The 16830-nt window shown below is 47.5% G+C and overlaps 7 protein-coding genes across 7 annotated transcripts; 4 read left to right on the top strand and 3 right to left on the bottom strand.

Annotated features, from left to right (window-relative positions):
* Nucleotides 1-397: 397 nt before the first annotated feature.
* Nucleotides 398-2117, bottom strand: V1508DRAFT_257540 (PLC-like phosphodiesterase). The gene is made up of 5 exons (XM_066936421.1): nt 1739-2117; nt 1643-1660; nt 1511-1582; nt 1334-1457; nt 398-1280 (listed from the first exon to the last, which is right to left on the bottom strand). The coding sequence occupies exons 1-5, from the start codon at nt 1952-1954 to the stop codon at nt 610-612; spliced, it is 1101 nt and encodes a 366-aa protein (XP_066793551.1). The 5' UTR covers nt 1955-2117; the 3' UTR covers nt 398-609.
* A 770-nt stretch (nt 2118-2887) lies between these two features.
* Nucleotides 2888-4107, bottom strand: V1508DRAFT_424365 (chaperonin 10-like protein). Its single transcript, XM_066941276.1, has one exon. It carries the CDS (start codon nt 4072-4074, stop codon nt 3073-3075), a length of 1002 nt encoding a protein of 333 aa, XP_066793550.1. The 5' UTR covers nt 4075-4107; the 3' UTR covers nt 2888-3072.
* A 2809-nt stretch (nt 4108-6916) lies between these two features.
* V1508DRAFT_359708 (uncharacterized protein) lies at nt 6917-8075 on the top strand (the record flags this gene model as incomplete). Its single annotated transcript, XM_066937119.1, has 2 exons — nt 6917-7342; nt 7395-8075. 2 exons carry the CDS (start codon nt 6917-6919, stop codon nt 8073-8075), a joined length of 1107 nt encoding a protein of 368 aa, XP_066793549.1.
* Nucleotides 8076-8137: 62 nt separating this feature from the next.
* On the top strand, nt 8138-8784 carry V1508DRAFT_257514 (uncharacterized protein). Its single transcript, XM_066936420.1, has 2 exons — nt 8138-8443; nt 8495-8784. The coding sequence occupies exons 1-2, from the start codon at nt 8389-8391 to the stop codon at nt 8740-8742; spliced, it is 303 nt and encodes a 100-aa protein (XP_066793548.1). The 5' UTR covers nt 8138-8388; the 3' UTR covers nt 8743-8784.
* Nucleotides 8785-9001: 217 nt separating this feature from the next.
* V1508DRAFT_424357 (uncharacterized protein) lies at nt 9002-9791 on the top strand. Its single transcript, XM_066941275.1, has 2 exons — nt 9002-9142; nt 9407-9791. Exons 1-2 carry the CDS (start codon nt 9021-9023, stop codon nt 9510-9512), a joined length of 228 nt encoding a protein of 75 aa, XP_066793547.1. The 5' UTR covers nt 9002-9020; the 3' UTR covers nt 9513-9791.
* Nucleotides 9792-10332: 541 nt separating this feature from the next.
* On the top strand, nt 10333-12531 carry V1508DRAFT_424355 (general substrate transporter). Its single transcript, XM_066941274.1, has 2 exons — nt 10333-10704; nt 10754-12531. The coding sequence occupies exons 1-2, from the start codon at nt 10487-10489 to the stop codon at nt 12117-12119; spliced, it is 1584 nt and encodes a 527-aa protein (XP_066793546.1). The 5' UTR covers nt 10333-10486; the 3' UTR covers nt 12120-12531.
* A 1373-nt stretch (nt 12532-13904) lies between these two features.
* On the bottom strand, nt 13905-15279 carry V1508DRAFT_424352 (PLC-like phosphodiesterase). Its single transcript, XM_066941273.1, has 2 exons — nt 14693-15279; nt 13905-14614 (listed from the first exon to the last, which is right to left on the bottom strand). Exons 1-2 carry the CDS (start codon nt 15222-15224, stop codon nt 14256-14258), a joined length of 891 nt encoding a protein of 296 aa, XP_066793545.1. The 5' UTR covers nt 15225-15279; the 3' UTR covers nt 13905-14255.
* Nucleotides 15280-16830: the final 1551 nt, after the last annotated feature.

The following is a 16830-nucleotide window of genomic DNA, read 5'->3' as shown; positions in this document are numbered from 1 at the left end:
TCGTGGCCATCAAGCATATGAGGCAATGGACGTATATGATTGGTGGAAGTACCATATCCCGCCAAATTGCGTAGCCGAGGTTGTAAAACCCCATTATTGCTAGAGGGACGTTGATTGACTTGCCAATAGCTGTCCAGTTCAAGTGGACAAATGGTGCCTAGACCTTCCATTGCACTGACATTCATGCTGAGGTTAACTAGTCGATTTGCAAGAGTGATGGGCTTCTAAGACATTTCCGCAAATTAAATGACGTAAGTGGATTCTACTTGAGTGTGGATTTTGAAATGCAAATGGGTGGTCGATATTGCCGGGTCAGCTGCCGGGCAAAGTGGGAGAATTGTGGTGTATTGGAGTGGGAGAATTGTGGTGTTCTGAGCCCGGCGGTTTATATTGACAGGTGTAGGACATTAGAAGCCGGAAACAGTAGTCAAGTCAAGTCAAGAGTATAAATAAAATTCCCGATAATTATTAACAAACCGAGAGCACTGCAATAAAGATATATGGACGAATCAAACATAGCGACTTACTAGGTAGATGTCAACCGACAGCCATAGTCCAAAAGAACCATCTCATTATAGCAGCGAAAGGGAACGACACGATATCTTATGACTATGAGCTCGCCTTGGTCAAACACTCGGGGCGATGCCTTGATCCGGTGCCTCCAGATGATCCTCTCTTTTCTCGACCAACCCACATAACACGCTCCGGATAATTACTAATGACCCCATCGACCCCATCCTCAATTAACTTAGCGATGGTGACTTCGTGGTCGACGGTCCAAGGGATGACGGACATGCCGAGCTTGTGAGAGCGCCGCACTACGTCCGCAGTCACAAAAGGCTCATAACCCGGTGTATTGACAGTTTCGTTGGACGGAAAACCGTGCACGGGACTAAGAATCGATGCGCCGATTGACGCCGCTGCGGCCACCCAGTCTCCACCGAAGTCATCCAGATCCACGCCTCCAAGCCAAGGGTATGTGCCATCTACCGGCACGACGGTCGTCTGGTCCAAGAGGGCCACGGTCACGATTTCGGGAAACTTCTTCTTGATGCCAATTAAGGTCCGCCAGTCAAATGATTGAATTGATGTACGGGATGCGAAACCACGTTTCTGGAGAATTGGTATGATATCATTGATGTACGTGTGCACCGGAAGAGTTTCGTTCTGGTGTTCCGGATCAAGTTTTGTTTCTAGGTTGATGCCAATTTGCTTGTCACCATAGCAATCAATCACGTCCAGGACTTCTTCGAGCGTGGCAATGCGGGTCTTCGGGTGTACTAAATTTCATCAGAAGAGTATTAACAAAATAGAATGGACGACTTGAACTTACGTTCCGCCTGAGGATGCCCGACCAGCTGCAAGTCGCAGCTCAGAGTTTTGACCTCTTCAAGAGTGAGATTGGCGATATACGAGCCGACAAATTTTCCGCGACACTTTGTCTCCGAAATCGAGTGCTGTGGACCGGAATGTCAATGAATGCGGCCAGGTACCGGGGGTAACAACTCACGTCGTGCCAGATTACCGGAATTCCATCCTTGGTGAAGACAGTGTCCATCTCCAGGATATCCACGCCTATTTCCTACAGTACTTCAAGTAAGAGAGCAAGTTCTCTTGCGGCTAATATTCAACATGAGCTGACCATGGCGTTTGAGAAAGCCTATTAATACTAGGGTTAGTCAAAGTTCAATTAACCTGAACCCAAACTACGAAAGATGAATAGAATGAAAAAGTATACCCAGAGAGAGCTCTCAGTCCGCATACCCAAACCTCCGCGATGTGCCTGCACCTCCAGATGATGCCTGTTGGCGCCGCCAGTGAGGCGAATGGCAGGTACCTGCACCTCCAGATGGTGAACGTTGGCGCTATCAGTGAGGGGAATGACATAGGCATTGACAGCAGAAACAGAGGCGGTCAGAAAAAGCAGGAAGAATTTGACAACTAAGGATGTCATCGTGGATCGGTGAGATGTTCTGAACTGTAAAAGTCCGGCGATTCTGGGAAGTTGTGGAGAGAGTCTATCATGTCCCTCTTATATGGATTCTCGTGTAACCAAGCGCGTCGCATCCATAATCATAGGAAACGAAAACCCAAGGCCGGAGCTGGCCAACTAAAGAGCTGCTGCTTACTGGCCAGCAGCATATCCAGACCAGCAGACTCCCGGCAGCCCATAGCCCATTTGATCATTTTCAGCGGCGAATTACGGTATTGACAAGCCCAGCGTGCGAGACTAGCCGCGGTTCGGCCGACTCCTGAATAGCGTCCAACAAAAGTGTGCTGTATGGACAGGCTCAGGTTCGTTCTTGGCGAGCTTATAAGGCCCACATCTTGGCAGACATGCTGGCTTGTTCGTCGGATTGATTGGCTAATTGTGAACTGCTGGTCATGGTCATGGATGGTTTTAATAAAATCGGAGATGCGATGCAAGGGGATAGCAAGCCTGTTGTCGAAAGTTATACAATCGCTGAGGAGTATCGTTTCAAGGAATTGTTGGATTATCCGCTATAATACAACCATTAAATCCACCAGCATTCTTGCGACATGCAACTTTATGGAGTCCGGAAATGGTTATACTGTGGACGATGGTCAAAGAATACCGTTCTGGCTAGACTCGTGTAACATCTATAACCTCAGTAAAGGTCAAACCACGAATGGTAAGTGCTACCCCTTGCCCTGTCATACGGCGCTTAGCAACCTCTAAGCAAAAATAAGTTACGACCTGCTGTCCAACGTCTAAAGGGCAACGTCTAAACGAAGGACAGGATCAGGTCCAGCTAACTATACTCATTTGGCACAGTTTTGAAATTCAACTTAGAGCTTTTCAACAAATGTACTGTGGTGCCTATAGCGAGAGATATCCCCACCACCGCCAATTGCTGAGGCTCAAGGGACGTCAAATTTCAGCAGTACTGTATGTCGCCACTTAATTCATGAAGACATGGGTACCATCAAAATGGGCTATCAGGATTTTCTGCCATCAAATTACTACCATCACATCCAATAAGACACAACAACCGAAGAGAATTAAGAAACCTTCCATATACATTCATAGATAAGAATACCACACGTTCTTCAGTCTCGCGCGATCAGAACACCTCGATATCTCATTTTACCTTCTGTGAGCGTCTTCAAACTCCTCTCAATGCCGTCGACATTTAAAGGAAAATGCATGTTAATGGACTTGATCCCGTGGAATGCAGCGAAATCGAGCATCTCTCGGTGAAGCTTCCTAGCAGAAACAATCCCACCCTGAATTCGCAAAGTGTTCAATAATAAAGGCATGTATGGAATAGTCAAGTCCTTGTTGTCAACCGAAACGGGTGAGATGGTGCCGCACGGAGCCATGAGCCCAATATACAGATGCCAGTCTGGTTGACTACTCGTTGTCACAATCAGGTGGTCGAGAGGCTTCCCAATGTCCAGACTGGTGAGTCCCTTTGTCGCATAGAACTCTTTGGCACCGAACTTAATGGCATCATCCTTCTTACTTTCCGTGCCGGAGAAAACGACCGTTTCACAGCCCATCTTCGCGGCAAATTGGATAGCTAGATGCCCAAGACCCCCAACCCCGATGATACCAACACGTGACGTTGATACGACGTTAGCGGAATTAAGTGCGTTGAATACGGTCGAACCAGCGCACATAAGAGGAGCAGCGTCTTCAGGGCTCAAATTTGGCGGGATTTTGAAGAGAAATACTTCACGCCAGATAGCATGAGAGGCAAATGAACCCTGGTCGAAATCTGCCAATCCATACATCTTGCGATCTGGGCACATTGTTTCCCAGCCAGATAGACAGCTTTTGCAGCGACCGCAGCAGTCATGCTCGTAACCCCAGCCCACAGTATCGCCCACTTTAAGATCCTTCACGTCCGGGCCAATTTCTGCAACATTCCCAACTCCTTCGTGGCCGAGAACCATATCAGCTTGTCTGTAATGAACATCTGTAAAGCACACTCCTGAGTGAGTAACCTTGACCAGCACTTGATCTCCCTTGAGGTTGTCTTTATGCGTGGTTGATTTTAACACTTTACCATCATGCGACCCTTTATAGACTGTGAAATCAAATCCCATGGTGATTATGTAAGATTGATAAACCCAAATGAAAAAAATGAAGAGACTTCCAAGACTAGGCGTAAGTAGCCAGGTATCGAAGGAAATGGCAAACTGACAATTTAAATACTCTTGATAGACTGGGCGGCGGGGGGCGCCATGTCGGCCGCAAGGCTGATGAAAGCAACGATTTCCGAGGAATGGCGGCGAGGTGAGCGGGAGTTGATCGGCAATGACGTTATATCTCACCGACCGGCGACCGGAGAAAGAAGATCATATCTGCATAGACTGGTGGTGAAATCCAGTATACTTTTTCACGCGAGACTCCAAATTATTCACATCTTTGCATAAGCAACCTTCTGACCACGTGATATCGCAGTTATGGACGAACCTTGCCCTTGGATTTATGCAGGGTTTCAGGGTTCATGCTAAATTGTGTGATACTAGTCACTCCTAGGACTCTAGCTATCAAATAAAATGGACTTCCAAGGATATTCTGGAATTGGTAAAGGATGAAGCAGTCATTGTGTGCTTCGTTGGTTTCTTACCCTGCCGTGACAAGTGGTGAGGTATAGCCGTTATAACCCAAGAGAAACCCTATCCTGAAACCCTCAAAACATATTGAAGCGTGAAATGTAAAGGACGACTAGTGCCCCTATCTCATACCAATTTTATCTTCTCTTCTCCTCCATTCACTCGTCTGCTCGGTCACCTACACAGTCGATTGGAAAGGCGCCATGTTTTGATGGGCAATCATGTTTGATGTTGATTTGCTCTTGAAGAATCAGTTGTCCTCTAGAATACGAACAATGAATTGCACTACGAAGATGCAAAATCCTTCTTAGTGTCCACCCCAAGAGACTACTATATAGCATACCTCTTCAGTCTGGGTTCAGAAGTACCGAAGGGCGATATACCTATAATATATACAACAGAATTGGTGCCATATACTGTTAATGCGGTCATTCAGCTAAGTGGTTGAAGAGCTGGATGGATGTTTCGACAATTGGGAGATTTGTAATGTTGGTGTAGCATGCACCACAGCGACCAGCCACATTACAAATCCGAGATATATACCGATCCTTCATACGAAGCACATGAGAATCCCTGGAGCCTGCTCGATATTAGCAGCCAAACAAATACACCTCACATGATACAACTTTATACATATCTATTTAATCTGTGTAGATCTCTTTTATTTTTTTAGGTTGGTCTTTTTTTATATTACTATTTAAATCTGTTAAATATTACTGCAATATCTATGCTTTGTTGCTGTATAAATTCAATTCTTTTACAATCTCATCAAATCAGGATTACGTTTTTTAAGCTACGAACAGCAAACAGCATATACTCTTGTGCAAGCGTTAAGTCTTCAGAACACTTCCTCTGATCTTTAGATTTTTGACGTCCCGTAAGAGATTAAATTGATTTAATCATGAGTTACGAGGTAGGAGTCAGGAGATTGAGGCGAGGATAGAGGAATATGGAATGGCGTAGGAGATGGCGGATTGCATGCTGTTCTTCACTGTTGTGAGAATGGTATCGACGTGTATTGTAATATATATGCTATTATGCTGAGGGTGGATTCGGAGTTGGCACACGCCGTGGCTGATTCCACCATCGTTTTGATCACGAGCGTCAGCAGAGGTCTGTCAATCTCGTCCGGCTGCATTCCTTGGCTTGGCTAACTGACATGCGGCACAGGTATTGGAAAGACCTTGGTTGAGACCTACCTCTTGCGCCCCAATCTCATCGTCATCGATAGCGGAGGCGATAAACGGCCTCCAACTCCCAAGATCTCGAGGCCCTTCCCGCGGCCGATGGCTCCCGCCTGCTGCTGATCAAGATCGGGTTCAGCGTACAGGGTACGGATCCTGCCGAGGCCATCGACCATATCGACGTGGTCGTTGCGAACGCTGGCGGCGCCGGCGAAAAGGTTAAGGCGACGAAGTGGGTGAGGATCATCAGCGCTGCCGTGTCCACCGGCAACCTTTCTGGAGGCCTTTCAGGCCCAAGTCGCTCCGGCATATATCGCCATGGCCTGAACTGAGTGACTGTGTATGCCGCTCCCAGTCGCTCCTCCTTGTGTATGGCGAACTACCCACCCTGAACCATGAGCGACTGTTCGCCTCACCGATTGCGGCTCAGAACGATGCAGTCGCTCGTCGCTCGCGAGCAAACTCAGGAACTACCGTTGATCAAATGGCCGTTGTTAACTGCCATGAATATTGGAGCATATTTTCTCGCACTTCACCCCGAGAAGTTACTTAACGTAAGGGAACTTTGGGTGCGACTTATTCCTAGCCGATTCACGCCATTGTTGCGTGTCTGCGCGTCCAGGCACAACGTGCGTGAAGATGAGCGGCTCGCAGGGTTCTCGCGCAAACCCTGTGGACTAATATTTCCCCAATGCCGAACAGATTATCATTCGTGACCAAATCCGGACAGCATAAGAAGCGAGTTGGATTGGGCAAAGCGTTAATACTCCTTGTTTTGCGTCGCTTCCTTGTGTTTAATTAGTCGTGTACTTATTTTGTTTGTTTCTCTTTGTTGTTTGAGCCCTGATCATTTCCTTGTGAGTTCGGACAAGTTGTACTCCTTGTTTATTTTTGCGACCATCATTTTTGTATATAACGAGCTTCTGTACTTGCTACTTTAAAATGGACCAGATGCACCACTGAAGACAGAAAGAATTCTAAAAATTTCGTGAATAGGTCTATCTTGCGGACAATAAATTGGGATTTTACTTCTTACAATGTCGCCAAAAACATTACTTATCAATTCTCCCGCTATCTTGCCGACTACTCCTGCGGCAAACACTGCCTCAGCACGAAGACGGCCATTGCTCCTGAAGTCTGGCTCTATGAGGGCCTTTTTTCTCACGCTCACTGCAGGGTTGTTTATTGTCTTCACTGTCGTGACCTACACTTCGTTTAATTCACGTGCCGGCAACTACTTGGGCATCCATGGGGCCTCATCCATGAAATCATCTTCTACCCTAGCGTTAAACGCGTGGAACGAATCTCTCGGCTTCGGCGACGTGCTCTACATCAGCATGCCCTACCGCACTGACCGCCAAGACGCGATGAACCTAGTGGCATCCATGAGTGGCATTAAGTTAAGGCTCGTCGAGGGCGTCGATGGTGAGAGCATCAACCTTAAAGCGATCCCGGATAATGCGAATCCGAATCTTCGGGCATCTGAGTTGGGGTGCTGGCGTGCCCACGCAAACGCGTGGCGCTTCGTGATTGACAATAACCTGGAGACTGCGCTTATCCTTGAGGACGATGTATGTTTGACTGAGGATTTCTAGCGGGTTACGTTAATAATATTATGTATAGATCGACTGGGACAAAAACATACACCAGATATTCCAGGACCTGAGCATTCAGATGCAAAACAGCACACTTCGGCTCGCCTCGCCTACTGACCACGAGCGGGCCAGCGCGCCGTATGGGCTCGACTGGGACGTCCTCGTCATGGGACAATGCGTGGACAAGGCGCACCCCGAGCACCACGACCTCGTCCTGGTCTACGATGATCCGAACGTGCCTTCCCGGGAGGATACCGAGTTTGTGTTTCTCAACGTGATGGAGTCCCTCGGCGTCAGCGGTGACGACGTTGGCAAGAAACGACTGCTCTACCCGGCGTTCGGGCCGGCCTGCACAATGGGGTACGCGGTCACACGCAAAGGGGCGCAGCGCTTGCTGCTCAATCTCTCGTATCTTGATTTGCGCGCCCCGGTGGACCTAGACATTGCGTGGACACTGCGGGACGGAAAGGTACGAGGGTATACGGTAACGCCACCGCTCTTTACTCCTTGGCGCGTGGGCGGACAGAAGGACAGTGATAATATGCCGGACCCGGACCAGTCGATCGTGGGCAATGGGAATATTGGTGGCGTGAGCGGCAATATAAAGAATAGTGCTAGAGTCGCGATGGTGGATGAACTGGCGATGGATAATTGGGGTGATTACGCGAATCAGGGAACAGTTGAATCGAAGAAGAAAGTAAATAGTTGAGAGGGGAGGATAAATGGAAGAAAGCGAAGTTAGTGTCGGACTGTGTTTGTACCTAGACAGCGTTGGGTACTGGGTAAATACAACTATTGATAACTGCCTGGTTTCGGTAAAGTTATGATAAAAGTCATGGTCTATATATTACCTTGACCGTCTTGATGGGCTCATATTGGTATCGACGCGCTGGTAGCCTAATAGAGATACTTTGAAGTGGAGAAGAATATGAATATGAATATGTAGAAGAAAAACTTGGTAAAAGGGCGGAAATTATATATATATGATTGTCAAGCCAAGCAACATAGACCGGTTGACATAAATGCACAGCATGGCAATGCAGCCGACATTTGTCCATACCGACAAGGACTTCGCAGGTATGAAGCTCTCTCTAACGTACTTTACCCCTAATCGATATTTTGTAATAGAGGTCACTGCGGCAAGTCTTGCCTTTGGCGGAAACACCAGTATTTACAATCATCATCTTTGTCTATGGCATAGCCTGCGTGCCATCAGTCAACATATCAGCGCAAGGCAGAAGGCAGCGGTGGTGATTCAGTTTAAGGCAGCTCTCGCTCCGTATCTGCACTTTTTGTGTGACGAGACGGAGTGGATATTTCAAGAGACCGCAAAATCCCGTGTACCGCAGATCAGGCCAATGTTCTTCGTACCGTGATTAAGCAGCATCTCCTCAGGTACACTATTTTGCCCAAATTTGTCGTCGACAGCGAGAGCATACTGGAGAGTCCTCGGTATCAAACTTACGAAGAGATTCATGTATCGTCCATTAAAGAGATGCTTGAATACTGTAGGTTAATAGATCAGCCGAAGCTCTTTCGATATTTTTGGTGCGATTGGTATCGACCCAGCGTGGGCAATGTAGGGTCGCGATGGGAGATCGCCTCTTTATCCGGCAGGCCGGGGTCGAGCACAATACCAATTTCGCGCACCACAATGCGCCTGGAAAGTCGCTGGAGAATTTTGAAGAGGGACTATACATCACGTTTAGTGAGGCCAAGGCTTGATTCGCTCTGCTACGTCATTTGTACAAGTTTAGTTAAGTCAAGACTCCATATGTATTTGCAGTCGATTCCGGACGCAAGAAACCTAATCTGTATTAGGATTTCGTCCATTTATGGAGAAATGTGCGGACCTCATTGATGATAGCGTGATAGGCCAACGCGATCTTGTCGATCACGCGGATAAAGTTCAGGTAGTATGTAGTTGTCCTCCCTTCGTTTTCAATTCTGGGTACATATGCAAACATCTGGTATCGTTTACTCGTCCCCAGATCCTTATCGCATGGGTAACTATATCGTGCGGCCGCCACCAGACTTCAGTAATGAACTATTCCAGGAGCGTTTGCCCTCATCCTGCTCAGTGGATGTGACATCGGCGACTCGGGCAGTGGTGACAGGGGAAGTGTCGGCTTGGGCTCTGAATTGACCGACGATTCTGTTGGGGATGACTGGGTAGTGACTTCGTCAAGCTACGCACAGGATTTGGCCCCTTTCGAGCTTGCGGTGTCAGAAAATTCCGAGATCACTGAAATCGATGACAAGCCGTCGATGGAACTCCGTGAGATTATGAACTGGGCAACTGGCGATGCATCTAAATCAAATCCACGAATGCAACGTGATGTTTCCAGCTTTTAGGGATCGCGTAGGCTTAATTGCCAGATATAAGAGACCATATGAGGAAGCGATGGGCAGGACGCGTTCAGCAGACGACCAAACAATGAGAGAGGCTACAAGGTCGTATTATTTTATGCGACCGCAAAACCAATGTCATCGGTCTATTTAGTTGATTAGATTGCGTGCCTGTGTTGCATTGTGTGTTGCATTGTGTAGAACGGTCGTCACTTAGAGGCTTGATTTGCTCGCTTTCGTTGCTGTTTGATTTGTTTGCGTCATTAACGGTATTTTTCGTGTGCGTCGACTCTTGTTGTTATTGTTTGTATTGTAAACGGTATACCGGCCCTGGCCTTTTTTGTGTGCGTCAACTCTTGTTATTGGTTTGTACTGTTTAAGTCAGCTAGAAACTTCATGCCGTCATGTTGTCGGCTAAAAGGATATACAAAGTTTTCTACCAGCCTGCTTTTGGTATAAAACGAAAAGGTTATTCTTGCAATTTCAGTAGTACGACGAGGTACTAAAAATCGTAAGTGAATGTTTTGTGTTAAGTGGGTTAGGGAAAAGTCGGGACATTTTGAGGAGGCATAGTCGGACGTGTTGGACGTGTTGCAGTCACGTGACTATTGGTCACCTGCTGAGAATAAGCCAGAATTCACCGGCATTGTCCCAAACTGATCTTCTCATTGATTGCGACCGAGATAACTGCCAAAGTATTCATCTTTAATCGACAATGCTTATCCAACTGTGGCAGACATTCAGCCAGTGATCTGCCATTCGTAGGTCCAAATGGTCCGCCTTCTAAACGTCTACACGATATCAGCATTCGTGGCACTCGGCGGAGTATTGTTCGGATTTGATATCTCGTCTATATCCGCCGTCCTTGATACAGATCAATACAAGAATTTCTACGGTAATCCGCTGGGGACGCGACAGGGCTTAATAACGAGCGCGATGGCAGCGGGTTCGCTCATCGGTGCCTTGTCGTCTAGCGTTCTGGGTGACCAGTGAGTACCGCCCCATACTGAGCAAACGGGAAGAGCTAACGTATGGCAGATTATCGCGCAAGGTTACGATACAGATCGGCGCTGTCTTCTGGTGCATTGGCGCTGCCCTGCAGTCTGCGTCGAGTGGCGTTGCCATGTTAATTACTGGACGCGCAATAGCCGGTATTTGCATTGGACTGACATCAGCGCTGGTGCCCATCTACCAGTCAGAAATCGCACCACGTAAGATTCGTGGGCGTGTCGTCTCATTTCAACACTTAGCCATTACCTGCGGCATGACGATTCAGTATTTCATACAGTACGGTTGCTCGTTCATAGAATCTACAGCCGCATTCCGTATACCGTGGGCTATCCAAGCCATCCCTGCCGTTATCTTATGCATCGGCCTCTTCTGGTTCCCTCGCTCGCCGAGATGGCTCGCGAGCAAGGACAGATGGGACGAGACCCTAACGGTGCTCGCGTTCCTGCGCACGTCAAAAAACGACGTAAACGATCCGCTCGTACTAGCAGAGTACAGAGAGATCGAAGACCAAATCAGGTTCGAGCGCGAAATAGACTCCAACTCGCTCCGCGAGCTGTTGTCAAAGAAGATGCGCAGACGGGTTTTGCTCGCGCTGGCGATTCAGATGCTGGGACAGTTGTCCGGCGCGAACCTGTTGAATTATTACATAGTCTATGTGTTCCAGTCCGCGGGTGTACCAAACCCGAGGCTCGCGGCATCGTTCCAATACCTTATCAAAATTGTTATGACGCTGCCAGCCGTCCTGTGGGCAGATAAATGGGGCCGCCGTCCGATCCTCCTCGTCGGCGCGGTTACCATGGGCTTCTGGTTCTTCGTCATTGGTGGGCTGTTCATGCGGTACGGCGAACCGGAACCCGTGCTGAATCAACCCTACACCTGGGTAATCGTTAGCCATCCCGCCGTGAGTCGCTCGATACAAGCCTGCTGCTACCTTGCGACTGCCACCTTCTCCGCGTCATGGGGTCCGGTATCCTGGATATACCCTCCCGAAGTTGTTCCGCTCCGTATCCGCTCAATATCGGTGTCGCTTGCACTTGCAACAAATTGGATCACCAATTACGCACTGGGTTTGGGCGTTCCGCCGCTACTCCGTTCCATCAGGTGGCGCCTGTTCTTCTTGTTCGGGTCCTTCAACCTTGCGGCGGCCATTACTGTCTGGTTTACTGCGCCGGAGACCAAGCTGCGTACGCTAGAAGAAATGGACGAGATATTCGAGCACGAACAGCCGCTTTGGAGATCATTCTTGAGCTGGCGGGAATCGAACAGTCTCGACAAGCTGGCACACGATATTGAGATGGGAAAATTGAGGATCACTAGGATCGTGCGTGTTGGCTCATCTGACTTTCATCGAGCACTCGACAGGCCGCCCGGCAAACTCGGAAATGCGGAGTAGCCAGGGTGTCATGGTCATTGCTAATCAAGCTTGCTTAGAACCCCGCCGCGGTTCATCACCAGGTGACCGTGACCCCATCTATTGTCAGACTCGGCTGCTGAGGCGTAGTCTGTAGGACGCGAACTGCGATACACTCGTAATAGGGCTGCAAAGAAGTGGATCTCAGTATATTCCCCGAAAACTCATAGATTATTTGGCGTTTGGGTGTACAACTGTATGTGCATGTTTTGGCAAAGTGAAACGAGCTGGCTATGTCTCTAAATTGCCCCGTATTAATGTTGGATAGTCCACTAGGTATCTATCTGGAGAGTTACCAACTTTAGTTGCTGCTGTCGCCACCAAATCAGGTGGCTACTCATTTGAGTCCACATCCTGTACTCTCGTCAGAGCTATTCTAAGAGCAAATACTGATATTCTGTGCGAATCCCCATCCACCACAATGCCATCATTATAATCCTCTTCATGTTGTAAAAATTTTGTCGATAATTTCGCCTACCCCGCTTGCATGAAGTACCTCGAGCCCGGTTCCGAAAATGACCTCTTCAGGGTTTTGACTCACTCTGCCCAGCGGACAAGACTGGTATAGACCTGCAGGTCCAGATCTGTCAATTGCCTTCCCAATCGGTGATATCGGCACCTGTTTTAAAACCCTAATGCACTCTACTATTAACATACCTACTAGAGGCAGGTTCTAGCAGGTCTATTTATATTTGAGACCTTGTCATTAGATCCTTCTAGAACCAGGGCTGCTGCGGATACGGATATCCGTCGAAATTTTCCGTATTTGTACCCGCCAATAGTCAAAGTTGGGAGATATGTATCCGCGTCCGCATCCGCCAAATCCGCCAATCCGCCTCAATTAGCTATATAGGATAGGTCAAGTCGGGAATTACCCTATTTAGGTATGGTCTATTCAGATCGTTACATAAGGTAGGGAGGAAGGCATCCAATAGATTTTTATCTACAGCAAACTTCTTACGGCCTCCATCATCAATCCCTTGAATGTCATATCCTGTCTATCTAATGTCCTATATCCTTATCTTATCGCAACCTGAACTAGCAGAAAGCTCATCCAAGCTTTTACCGGATGTAGAGATCGCGAAGGGAAATTGGAAGGATATAAGATTGTCTGAATCTCCCTCAGATCTCGTAGTTAATATTCTAAATATATTCTATCCAGCTATCCAAAACATATTCTTATACTGATCCTATGGCTGCTCCGAATATTCGCATTTATTCGCCAAATAATTACTCGCACCATTTTGCGTTGCGAATAACGAATATTATTCGCAGCACGTCCGCGCAATGAATAAAATTGCGAATATTCGCATATACTCACAACCCCTGAAACCCTGAAACTCACAAGCAGTGCTATAGTTTATGAAGAAGCAAAGGCATTAAGGTACAAAACGACAAGCCAATGCAATGCGGAAGCATAAACCGCAAAACGAAAGATGCAAACCACACAAGGCAAGGCTGAAAGGGACAACTAATGGCCGCGAGGTAGTCAGAAGCTAATTTAAATGAGGTTCGGACTATTACGTAAGATACTGTATTGGGAAATAAAGTTTCGTAAATGGACTAGTGTATTTTCGCTTTTTGGTCTGTCGCGTTTGCTCGCGCGTCGCGACCAACTACAGCACTCAACATTATCAATCTGATATTTCATTAACTAACCCCTCGAAAGTAGTTAGGGCTGGACATGAATACAGTTTCTCTATTCAAGACTGTAGGCGGATAAGGCGGATACGTGTCCGCCATACTTTCGATTGGCGGATGCAGATGGCGGATATGGGAAGATCACAGCCCTGTCTCTATTCGCAGCATACACTTTTATTCGCAGCTACTCTACGATAATCCCAAAGAGGAATGGTTGGTAATGGCCCCATGAATCTCCTTTTTTCCTCCAATTTGAGCCAGTCTCATAAAGACCGGGTAACACTGCCCTTTTCAGGGTTTCAGACTCTTCCATTCATCCTTCTATCCTTCTATCCTTCTATCCCAAACCTTTTTTTCTGAGTGATCAAGTCCAGAATCGAAGGGATATGTCTGTGGTGTAGACCCATCACACAACTACAGCTGGTGAAACGTGAGAGCTAGCTTTACAACAGAAGTAACGAGTCAGCCAGATTCCCGTTACAACGCATTCAACACGTTTTGCGCTCCGATAACATCTCCTTTGTCAACAAAGTCCAGAAGCATAACATTAGGCTTGCGACCATACAACGAAGAACAGAGGTTGGCTTGTGCGTCAATACTCGCCATCGAGTTGGTCGTGGCAGCTGCAACTCGATCAGGAACGAGGATGCCGGTGTTAAGTAGATTGATATTTAAGGTGTGGTTCACCAGGTACATACGTCCCGAGGCACTTGCATTCGACGGACGGTCAATCTTGCATTGAGAAAAGGTGCAGTCGGTTTGATCATAAGGCGTCTCGAAGTAGTACTCGAATTCGTCGAGGATGTATGGAACCTCCGTGGCATTAGCGCCAGAGTCTGCGCTCGCGAACACGGTCAGTCATTTTGGCGCACAGGAAAATTATTCACGACATTATTTCAGGGATGGACACTTACCGAGAAAGACGATCAGACGAGTCCCAGCATTGATCAGCTCCTGCAGCGTTGGCCAAGCATTAATGGCTAGCGGAGATATAGGTGGAATATAAGCGTAATGAGTAATCCCGCTGCGGTTAAATGCACTGTCGAAGTCGGCGATGGGGACAGAGTCGCCGTTGGTGATGAGCAGTGTGACCACTTCGTTGGGATTGACATCCAGCCAGGTTTTCACTTTCCTCAAAAAGTGCGTAACTTTGCCGGCATTCTCTAAGAAACAGGAGGTGTGACAGAAATTCAATGACCCTGTAACTGGCGCGCGGTGAGTCTGGCCCTGTAGAAACCGTATGCCATTGTTAAGCTGTCGGGTCACCGACCACTCCTGATTCTGCTGCGGCAAGCAACCGACGAAAGGACTATTATGCGCACCAACAAAGGAAACTTTGGAATATTGACGGCTGCAAAGTTCTTCGTGCCCGTTACAAGCGGCTAGGATTAGGGAACCGGACGCAAGAAAGAGAATGCATGAAAGACGAAGATTGATAAGAACCATGGTCGTCTAGGGATCCACCTCAGAACCCGGAAGAATAGTACTCACTTAATCTTGAACCTGACACGAAGGAAGAGGGAGAATAAGAGACTTTAACTACCTGGAAATCTAGACAGCTCGAATACCTATTGTCGGGTGCAACACAGGAGAAATAGCCGCCAGGGGATCTAATCAATTCCGGCCCAGATTGATCTTTCTATTATGTCTACTTCAATCTTCTCCTGTCAGGTACACCCGCGGCACAACTAGTGGTGCAAGGGTCCGGAAAGTAATATTTATTGAGACAAGAAGGGGGAATCTACTAGGGTAACCAGTCAAACTGGTAAATTTGCATTCGGACGTAGACGATTTGCCGGCGCCGCGTCACCGCGCCAGCAGTGGTTGTCTGTGGAATATCATGCACCAACTGGATCCCGAGTCGCATATATGTCGATTGCGTAGCCCAATTCCATTTGGTAGAAAATGACTTGAGCATATAATACCAGAACCAGAACCAGACAGCCCACGACCGTAGTGAATTCACTGATTCGATAACAATGAGCCGCACAATTGGCGGCGGAAACCTACTGTGTCTGTACCACATGGGCTTTCACTGAATTTATTGACATTGTAGCTTAGAGAGGGTAACATAGCTGAGGTTAGGGGAAGCGTTCGATATCATAGTCTCAAATGCACCACACAAATTGGGCCGAACTTTGATTGGATTTGACTTTGAGAATAGGGCGCGCTGGCCTATTGCATATAGCGAGTAACTTGTGAGTTACCTACAGTCGGTCAGGCGAAAGTGACGCGTCGAGACTTGTATATAGCGCGTAAAGTGTGCCAGTCATCAGGGATGCAGTAGATTCCGTTCTCTACCCCTACTTGCTAGCTCACAAAGTTTTAGCATATCAGGCTTACTTTCTTTGCGTTTGCGTACCGAATCAGTAATGAGCCCGCAAGGCAACGTCACTCAACGGAGCATTGACTCCTTCCTTTCACGTCCTCTGTTTTACTCCCCAAAGGAAGAACAATGCGTCTGATACACATGAGGGCAGCGATTTAATGGTATGGCAAAGTGAGCCATCAACTTGGTCAGAACATGTATCATCCAGGTACACATCTACATCTTCAAATTGTTGGCTGCTATAATTCTGGCTCCAACAGACTCTCCCTGCTAGATCATGTGCTCGTGCATCATTAATAGACTCTCAAGCTCCTTCCGACGGAAGCAGCAGTTCCCAAGAGACTCCAGCTGATTCAATTATGATCCGTTGAAAGGCAAGAAGTCTCACAGTTTTGTTTTGGGAGCATTTCAATATCACGATGCTCGATAAGCCAACGTTTTGCAATAAAGTACTTGACAAGTGGCTTCATCTTCCACCTAGCAAATCACCTTTGACCCGACGATCTAAAACAAACGCCGCATAGTACGTGTCCGAAGTATCCATGAAAGTATAATGTTTCTGAAACTTCTTCATACCCTCCTTCGCGGCTAATACGAGATCCTCATCCAGACTTTTGAAACTTTCTTTTCAAAAGCGTCATTGAGCATATCATGCAGTTCATAATAGTGCTTTTTAGTAATAACCTAACGAAGGCTTTCCAGCAATTGTTGGTGCGTCACATT

Source organism: Lipomyces doorenjongii (genome assembly GCF_038497915.1).
Source record: "Lipomyces doorenjongii strain NRRL Y-27504 unplaced genomic scaffold V1508scaffold_67, whole genome shotgun sequence".
Taxonomy (NCBI): Eukaryota; Fungi; Ascomycota; class Lipomycetes; order Lipomycetales; family Lipomycetaceae; genus Lipomyces; species Lipomyces doorenjongii.
This window is presented reverse-complemented; position numbering and strand designations above follow the sequence as displayed.

Excerpts from the sequence above, each read along its gene's own strand:
- V1508DRAFT_257540 (XM_066936421.1), bottom strand. The coding sequence starts at position 1,954 with ATGACATCCTTAGTTGTCAAATTCTTCCTGCTTTTTCTGACCGCCTCT. Across the intron at positions 1,458-1,510 it reads TTCCGGTAATCTGGCACGAC|CACTCGATTTCGGAGACAAA; the intron begins GTGAGTTGTTAC and ends TCCGGTCCACAG. Across the intron at positions 1,281-1,333 it reads CGGGCATCCTCAGGCGGAAC|TACACCCGAAGACCCGCATT; the intron begins GTAAGTTCAAGT and ends GATGAAATTTAG.
- V1508DRAFT_424365 (XM_066941276.1), bottom strand. The coding sequence starts at position 4,074 with ATGGGATTTGATTTCACAGTCTATAAAGGGTCGCATGATGGTAAAGTG.
- V1508DRAFT_257514 (XM_066936420.1), top strand. The coding sequence starts at position 8,389 with ATGCACAGCATGGCAATGCAGCCGACATTTGTCCATACCGACAAGGAC. Across the intron at positions 8,444-8,494 it reads TACCGACAAGGACTTCGCAG|AGGTCACTGCGGCAAGTCTT; the intron begins GTATGAAGCTCT and ends ATTTTGTAATAG.
- V1508DRAFT_424357 (XM_066941275.1), top strand. The coding sequence starts at position 9,021 with ATGCGCCTGGAAAGTCGCTGGAGAATTTTGAAGAGGGACTATACATCA. Across the intron at positions 9,143-9,406 it reads GTTAAGTCAAGACTCCATAT|TAATGAACTATTCCAGGAGC; the intron begins GTATTTGCAGTC and ends ACCAGACTTCAG.
- V1508DRAFT_424355 (XM_066941274.1), top strand. The coding sequence starts at position 10,487 with ATGGTCCGCCTTCTAAACGTCTACACGATATCAGCATTCGTGGCACTC. Across the intron at positions 10,705-10,753 it reads TCTAGCGTTCTGGGTGACCA|ATTATCGCGCAAGGTTACGA; the intron begins GTGAGTACCGCC and ends AACGTATGGCAG.
- V1508DRAFT_424352 (XM_066941273.1), bottom strand. The coding sequence starts at position 15,224 with ATGGTTCTTATCAATCTTCGTCTTTCATGCATTCTCTTTCTTGCGTCC. Across the intron at positions 14,615-14,692 it reads TCGTCTGATCGTCTTTCTCG|ACTCTGGCGCTAATGCCACG; the intron begins GTAAGTGTCCAT and ends TCGCGAGCGCAG.